This window comes from Ascidiella aspersa, chromosome 9, assembly GCF_963924565.1.
Source record: "Ascidiella aspersa chromosome 9, kaAscAspe10.2, whole genome shotgun sequence".
Lineage (NCBI taxonomy): Eukaryota > Metazoa > Chordata > Ascidiacea > Phlebobranchia > Ascidiidae > Ascidiella > Ascidiella aspersa.
The window spans coordinates 1,823,743-1,832,426 of NC_139455.1; the positions used below are offsets into that span (position 1 = coordinate 1,823,743).

Genomic DNA, 8,684 nt, shown 5'->3' on the forward strand with positions numbered 1-8,684 from the left:
TGCAATGAAGGGACAGGACTTTTTTGTTGTACTTGCTAATCAGGGCGATGAACTTGCAACTTATTATAAATATAACATATAAACGACCAAACAACAAAAATCATGGAAACCAGGCGATAAAATTCCATTGACGCCATGAAAATTACCTGAATACTGAATAGGTCAAAAAGATTGGTACGTTTCATAAAAATCTTTGTCAGAAATTTGTAATTGATACAATGCCTGGCAGCAACAGTTTAATCATACACATAGTATATGGTTGTGCTAATACGCAATGTGTTATTACGGAACCTTAGGGCGCTAATAACTTCCGCCAGTCAATTGTTAATAACCTGTGGGCCGACATGTCGTTTTTACTATGAGGAAAACAAATGATACACAACAAACGTTAAGGATTAAAAACGTGGCACAAAAAGTAAAGGTGCATCCACCAGTGAAAATTTTCTATCCGCTTAACCTTATCCTAAATAATAATCTGATTTATTTTACTTGTGGAAGTAAAAAGCTCTTGTGGCACACACAAGTCTGTGCACAGCAAATTCCTCTTGTTAAATCTAAATAATATTGAACACAGCATTGTAGACTGCAGAATTTATGTAGGTGCTGTGCTACAAATGGATATATTTAAGTAGAATGATAAAATATGTTATGATTCTAAACAATCGGTTATCTACGTAGCTTAGTATTTTCTTATGTTATTGATTTCTGTCTAATAATGCAGCGGTAGCCTAATTCATATCTTCGTAACTTTACAACTTTTCGCGAGTGTGACAATTGCCTATCTTTTTGAAATTCAAAAAAACCTTTGTTTACTTTAAATTAATATTTCTAAATAATAACTAAATTGATATTTCTATTCTACGTGTAGGGCAGCGAAACTAGTGGTCACACAGATTGTCAGCAGCACAAAAATAAGGGTAACGGTAACCAACAGCTATGAAAAAAGCTTAAGTAATCTCCTGTATTATGTTATTTGTTTGCCGCGCGTTGTAACTTAAAACTAGAGCCGCGTGCATCACGTTTCTAAATGCCCGCCAAGAGTAATTTGGAACCAGTACAGATCTTAAGAAATTGTTGTTGCCATAGGGCCAGAATTGGCTACTAGATAATTCAAGTTGCCTTGTTCAAAGATAAGAATTATTTTGCAGTTCGCATTCTAATCTAATTTATGAATGGCTAGTGTGTTCTAACCCTAGTTTTATTCTATTCAAGTTTCACCTTAAAGGCTGTTTTGTCTAACGGCATTTTCTAGTTCTGTCGGAATTAAGAGTTTGTATTAAAACTCTCTACAAAAAAGACATAAAAAAATTCACATAAAACTAGTAAACTTTTGGTGACTTCAAAAAAACAGAAAAAGTAGACAGCATTTGTTTATAAACGTATTTTTGTTGTTTACATATACTGTCTGGAGGTTTTAATTGGACGTAGTAAGTATATCATAGCCCATACAGAAGTGGGTCGCATTTAAAAAGTTTCGAATAAATGTTGGGTATTTATTGAAAATTATAAAAAAATGGAATTCGAAGCATTCAAAATGCTGCCTACTTCTGTATGAAATTTGATATACTTACTAACGTCCAATAAATTAAACACTTATACAGAAATATTTTCTGTATTTTGCAACACATTATATCTGATTAGGTCTTAGAACTCTTTAGCTTTCACTTAACAAAAATTATCTTGTTCTATGTGGGTTCTTTCATCTATAGAAAGTCTATATAAGGTTTGATATTTTGCATGTTTTTTATTATTTTTAGCCTTAATAAATTTTCATGAACAGTTGATTTTAACAAGTTTTCGTTTCAACGACGTTTCATCTCCAACCGTTCGAAATGATTTCCGAAACCAACTCTATGCGTCTTTCAATGCTCAGCACCGTTCTATGCATCATCACCATCATGGCATTCGCACTGAACAAGAAGATATGGCTCATTCAATCAACAGGTGCAGTGAGCAGTCACGCTTGCTTCTTTTAAAACAAGGGTTCGTAAACTTTTTTTTATCACGGATCTCTGAAAATTACTTTGAAATTATTTGGACAGGGGTCGGCATAAAATGTAAAGATGTGACGTCATAAACTGACGTCATAAAACCAGTAGACTTGAGAAACCATCTGTTTTAGGTTCAACCAATGTGAAGCTGAACTGAAGTCTAAATACATTCAAGAATAAAGTGTTTATTAAATGCGTTGTTTTTATTCACCTTTTTTTTCATTTTTTTTAAATTATACACTAAGACTTTGGAGCATAATGGCTGGAGGTTGTAGTAAGACGTAATAAGAATATCAAAGCCCATACAGAAGTAGGTATCGTAGGATATGCTACCTACTTCTGTATGGGCTTTGATATTCTTATTACTAAGAGTTTAATTAGGCCTTCCTGAACTCAAAATAGTCAATGGACCCTTGTTTCAAAACAACCGTTTTTTTTTATTTTTTAAGTTTAAAAGTGCACGAATGAATTTTAAATTTTTTGGGAAAAATGGAAAAAGGGGGAAAAGCATTGACGTGGTCAGTAAATGTACTCCTCATGAACTTTTTACCGTAGTTCTTGAACCCAAGGTCATGACCTCTTGACCCTTTTATACGTCACAAAGTCTTAACGATCCTAACATGAATGTCCGATACTTACATTCTATGCCGATATCCAATATTTTTGTAATATAAGTATTGCGATCCTAACCAATATCAAATGTCGTCATTACTAATTCAGAACAGCAAAATAATTGTAATCTGATAGTTTATAGAAAATATTGCCATTTTTATATACTATTGTTAAAATTAAGTTTTAAACCATACATTGCTTCTGATGGTCGTAATAAGAATATCAAAGCCCGTACAGAAGTAGGTTCATTTTGAACGTTTCGAACAACTCTTCATTCATTTTTAACATAGAGAGAAGGCACTGATAGTAAGTGTATATATACTGCTGATAAAATCTTATTACCAACCTTGGAGCATAATGGTTGGAGGTTGGGGTAAGACGTAATAAGAATATCAAAGCCCATACAGAAGTAGGTAGCATTTTGAACGTTTCGAAAAATCCTTCATTCATTTTCAACAAGTCTTTATTCATTTGGATGTTGAAAATAAATAAAGAGTTATTCGAAACGTTCAAAATGCTGCCTACTTCTGTATGGGCTTTGATATTCTTATTACGTCTTACTACAACCTCCAACCGAACTTTTTCCAGGCATCTTCATCAATTCTCCGAACGAGATTGCCGACAAATATCCCATCGACATAGCTCCGGGTAAAATAATGGTAGGTGCCTATTATTCATTCATTTATTCTGCCTTTTAAAGATCTTTAAGTTTAGGAATGACGTGTATTTCACATTAGGTAAATGCCCGATCATTTCGGATCGCAGTCGAAATTGGAAGTATTTGTTTTTGTCCGATACTTGGAGGTATCGGTGCCGATCCGATACCGAATAAATATGTGAATTTTAGCAAAATGTACGACTTAATAAAATGTCAAGTGACGGACATTCCTATATACTTCACATAAAGTTTCAAAACAAAATCCGATGTTTTTAGATAAACTAAAAAAATATAATCATACCCACTTAAAGTAGAAAAAAACACAATAAATTCGACAATAATAAATTTATATTACACCGGCAGCGTTTTGAAAGGTTATAATAAAAAACAGTCTTTTAAAATCTAGCCTGTGGTGGGGTTCAAACTCACGACCTCTGCCAAATAGGGATTTTTTTATCAAATGAGATACGCTGGTATTATACACGGGCTTAATACAATACATAATAATTTGTTGTTAAATTTAAGTAAATAAAGTGGTTAAAATTAGAGCTTGCATACGCCCAGCATTTGGTATTAATGTACTTAAACCATAAGAAATTAGTAATGCTCAGTATTGACACTTAATTTAATTGTTTCGTTCTAAAAGTTCTTTTAAAAAGTTAATTTACGATTTGATTTATTTAACAAGCCTGAAATTCCTCATTTAAATGCATGGATATTAGTTTCGTACAGTACCTATTATCGGACAAGAACCGATAAACGAAGTATCAGATTTTAATCTTCGATTAGATTCCACAAATGGCGACGATTTTATTTCCAGGCACTCATTGCGTGGCCAGTTGTACTTTTTTCAAAGCTCGCAGCAATGTATTACCTTCTCAAGATGGCAGACAACAAGAAACGACTTTTCGTCAAGGTAAAATCTATTAGGTTTAATTCCAATTAAATTTAAAAAAAACAGATAGTAATTTGGCCTCATAGCGCTATATATATTGTATTCATATAAGTGTCATATTTTAATGGTGAATATAACGGCCCAAATAGACGTAAAAAGCGACATGCTTTATTGTTCAAACGTTTCGGCAAATGCTCATGCCATCAACAGTGATATGAAGGCCACATCAGTTACACCCGTTTGTATACACTTTAGTCGCACAAAGGAATGATAAAAAGATGCGAAACAAGCGTCGCAAAAACGATAGATAAAAAGGTGCGCATAAGCGAGGTGTAAGCCACCTGCGAGTGTGCGTCTGACCTACTCGATCCGTATATAGTGTTCCATAATGTCATATCTTACCTTTGCTATATAACTATTTAAATGACCCGCACTTGATGTCGTCATAAGTTAGTTAGTTCACACTGATTTTAATCAATAAGTCAAGTAATTTCGCGTACATTAGTGTGCATGCCGCAAGGAAAAGAAGTCAACAAAACAGTTAGATGTCCTCTTTGTTACAAATATGCCTAATTATTTTTCCCTTAGTGAATCACGCATTCAACTCCCAAGGTCACGACTTAAGACTTAAGTCAATTCGCCGTTATATCCCAAGATCATGACTAATTGTTTTCTTTCTAATGGTATTTGTAACAAAGAGGAAAATGCAACTCTTGTCAATTCGCCTTTTCATGCCTAGCACATGACTTAATTAATTTCGCCTTTACCTCCCAAATCGGTGAATTAAGACTTACCTTATTTCGCTTTCAATTGCTGTATGTCGCAGCTCACAGCTCAAGTAATTTCGCCTTTTATTGCCAAGTCTTTTCAAAACTATTTCAAAAATGATTTTTCGAAATGACTTGTTTGCAACACGCCGTATATACCAAGTGGATTATATGTCTCACTTGTTTTTTAGTGTCACACTAGTGACAAACTGAATTTGTAAAACGAACCGAATGTGTAAAATATGAAGATAAATATTATTTTCGAATTTCCAGTCTTACAGTAGTCAAAGTCAGTTATTAATAAGTTTTACTCTTTTAAAAAAGAAATGTATATTTCACAAGGCATCATCAGTCTCTTAATTCGAATGAAGTCTCTTAGTTTGAATGAATGTATATTCACGAGTTTCTATGTATATATAAAGCGATATAACTGTTTAAATTATCAGGGCTTGATGTCGTCATTAATTAAAAACCTTAAACCGGTTGTTGATAAAATTGGCAAACTAATCACAGATTTAAAAAAAGACACAGCGGCCTGATTAAAGAAGGAGTGTGGAAGTTTAAGCTCAGATCAGGGTCGGGAAAACTTTTTTCGTATAGACATTGGTGTAAACGAAAAAAATACAAAAGAATATATAATGAACTTTATAAAGTATAGTCGTTTTGTTTACAATTTCATCAAAAGTTAGTTTATTTTATCACCTCAAAAATATTTTCGTTAATAAACTGCATCAAATGTAATAGTCACAGAAATATACCAACGTGTATTCCATGGGGCTCACTTGCTTTTCTAATCCGCAGAGTTTCTATCTCGACTGGATCAACGTGATGGTGATGACCATAGTTTGGGTTTTTCTCTTCGATCGCGAATACCACCTCCTTAACGTTCCAGTGGTTGGCCTGGTGTGCCTCTGCTCCTATAAGTTGCTGATTAGAACTTGCAGAAGAATGGACATCAGAGAAGTTGCTCTAAACAAACTCGGCCTCAGCCCTTTGCCAAGTAAATATGAATTTAACCACCAGAAGCTAGCCAACACCAAATTTTTCAAGAAATTTTAACTTCAAAATAAACATATTTGTCGTAAATTTTTAGAAAAAAAAATTCATTTTTTGAAAAATTCACCACAACGATAATAATGGTCTGTATTTTCGCATTATTAAAAATTAAAAAAAATATATCAGAATTCAATATTAATATTCTCCATAATTTTCAAAAAAAATAATTTACTCACCAAATTAGGTGAAATTCGTGTAGAGCTTGATCATACCTTTCCAACTATGCCAAACAGGACCTGGTGATGGTGAACATTGAGGCCATTCGCTTTAATAGTCGACAACCGACACCAATATTCATAAGCGATAATTTTTAAACGCTTGTCACTTGCCAAATGCGAATTGCTATCGAACACAATTTTATCAAGACACTTGTACAAACCTTTTACAACAAATTATCAATTTTTAAATAATTTTATATTGAACTCTTTTAATATGCGTTTTGTTCGTAAAAATTTACGAAAAATATGTTCATTTTTCCGTCAAATTTTCCTCCGAAATTTTGTGTGTTGGCAAGCTTCTTGTGATTTATTAGAGTGGTAGTTCTTAACCGCGGCTCAGCAGATTTTTTAGGAAGCTTTGTTTTTGTAACACTGAAAAAGGTTAATAACCCATATTTGCTACAAACTTGTGAGTATTTGCTGCTCACAACAAAAATAATATTACCTGTGGTGCCTCACACCGTAATTATGCTGAAAATATTATTTTTCTTAAAATGTCCGAACTTTACTGATTTTTGTGTAATTGGTATGTGGTATAAAAGTCTCACAAAATAGTGAAACAAATCCTAAAAAAAATAAAAAAAAAATAAAAAATCCTTTCCAATCAAAGAAATCCATTTAAATACTCACAGAGGAATTCAAGTTTGTTTTTACAAAAAGTCCCGCTTACCCATACTTTCAGGAGGCGAATCATCCCTTATCCAGTTCCGCTTCTACGTGGTCCATTCCAGCATCTTCCACGCTGTGTGGTCTACAGTGGCGATGGCTTCAACTATCGCCTACCCTCTCGCTTACAAAGCATCGAGACAACTGGCTGAAGCTGTGCCTACAGGTTAGATTATAAGTAGGGATGTCCCATGATGGAGATCTGGTGTCAACTTAACTTAGAACAGGGGTTCTTAAACTGGGGTCCATGGACCCTTGGGGGTACGTGAACTAGTTTTAGGGAGTCTATGTAGGCCTAATTGAACTATTAGTGTATATTTAAGCAATCTATTTTCAAAGAAAAAAGTAGGCTATATTTAAAAATAAAACGTTTTTACACTATATATACTTAGACTTTATTTATTTCACATTTTTTGTGACGGGAAACAGCAAATTTCTGAAGTCTGTTTGTATTATGACGTCATCACTAAAAATATCTTGCCTTCACTGGTCCGTACAAAGCAACCTTTAAAGTTAAATTTGTCGAAAGTAGTTCAGCTTAGAAAAACCTCCTTTTGATTTATAAGCTGAACACATATTATACATGATCCATAGCCTATTGGCCTATAGTTTTGGTTCTTATGTTCAAAGTTTGTACTATAGAGCTTTGCTTTATTCCCTCAGGTTATTTAGACGTTGATACTTGTGGAACAGTCGGTCTTCTCTTGATGTCTTGGTTCCATTTCATCTACTCAATATCTGAGCTTACGGTGTTCAAGTGTTATTTGGAAGAAATTAAGATGTTTCATCCGACCATTGCTATTTCCGCCATAGGACTCTTCATTTCTAACTACGAGAGACAAACTGGTGAGGTTATTGTGAATGTCTAAACGTTAGCTTTCTATGTGTTGCCCCTTATTTTTGCTTTGATAAAAAAATCTCTGCCACTTGATAGTAACAGGATGCCTTGGAACGGTGCTTCAGCCGGACTTATCAGCATAATATGGCAACCAAGCTCTCACGACTTTGGGTCTTAACGAATCTTTTAAAACAGGATTTTCTTTCCAGGAATCACAGAGAACAACCTTCTTTGTCTTGCAATCGCCTTCAACGCAATCGCTGTCTTGGCGCTTCGTCAGTGGTTCTGGAAGTTTGCTGAAGATCAAGAGAAATATCAGAAGCTCGATTAGATTCCAACAAACTTGCTTCGCATAACTTTCTTTTTGAATGGTATTTTTGAGAAACACTGCAATCTTTGTGAACAAATAATTATTCCCATCAAATCATTTTTAGACTCTATATAGGTTTTTGAACAGTGAGTGCCGATCTAATAAATAAAACATTTTGTAGAAATATGCACAATCTAAATTAGGTTCAAATTCCAACAAAATTGAATTGATTTAGTGTTTTGATTCATTTTGTACATTTTGAGGTTAAATTGTTCCGTTTTTTAAAGCAAATACGTCCAAATTGTTTGGCTTATTTATCGGCTGCACACCAAGCTCTTTAGCAAGTTTGTTTAAACAATATTTTTAAGATTAATAAAGTTTTAATTTGACAGTTTGCCTGAAAAACAGTTGACAAACCAGTTGTGCCCTGCTTGTAATATTCGCTACCTCATATTTATTTCCGATTATTGATGTTGGCTAAATAGATGTACAAACATTTAACGTCAAAATCGATTTGAAATGTAATTTTGTTTATGGTCTGTTACTAACACTTTGCACACATGGCGCATTATATTGACTTGTTGGTTATCGACGCCAAAAAAAAAAAATTAATCCTAAACACCTTTCATCTTTAAATAAAACGAGAGTAGGATATTTTAGCTTTAGTTAAACC

At 33.7% G+C, this 8,684-nt stretch overlaps 1 protein-coding gene across 1 annotated transcript; it reads left to right on the forward strand.

The window, feature by feature from the left end:
- The first annotated feature begins 1,832 nt into the window (after positions 1–1,832).
- LOC146131824 (uncharacterized) lies at positions 1,833–8,032 on the forward strand. Its single transcript, XM_083397073.1, has 7 exons — positions 1,833–1,944; positions 3,192–3,262; positions 4,082–4,177; positions 5,725–5,923; positions 6,880–7,029; positions 7,527–7,709; positions 7,911–8,032. Exons 1-7 carry the CDS (start codon positions 1,833–1,835, stop codon positions 8,030–8,032), a joined length of 933 nt encoding a protein of 310 aa, XP_083253199.1.
- The last annotated feature ends 652 nt before the right edge of the window (positions 8,033–8,684 follow it).

What these genes read in the sequence shown, in the direction of transcription:
- LOC146131824 (XM_083397073.1), top strand. Translation starts at nt 1,833, where the DNA reads ATGATTTCCGAAACCAACTCTATGCGTCTTTCAATGCTCAGCACCGTT. An exon ending in ATGGCTCATTCAATCAACAG is followed by an intron (nt 1,945 to 3,191) that starts GTGCAGTGAGCA and finishes AACTTTTTCCAG; the next exon opens with GCATCTTCATCAATTCTCCG. An exon ending in AGAAACGACTTTTCGTCAAG is followed by an intron (nt 4,178 to 5,724) that starts GTAAAATCTATT and finishes TCTAATCCGCAG; the next exon opens with AGTTTCTATCTCGACTGGAT.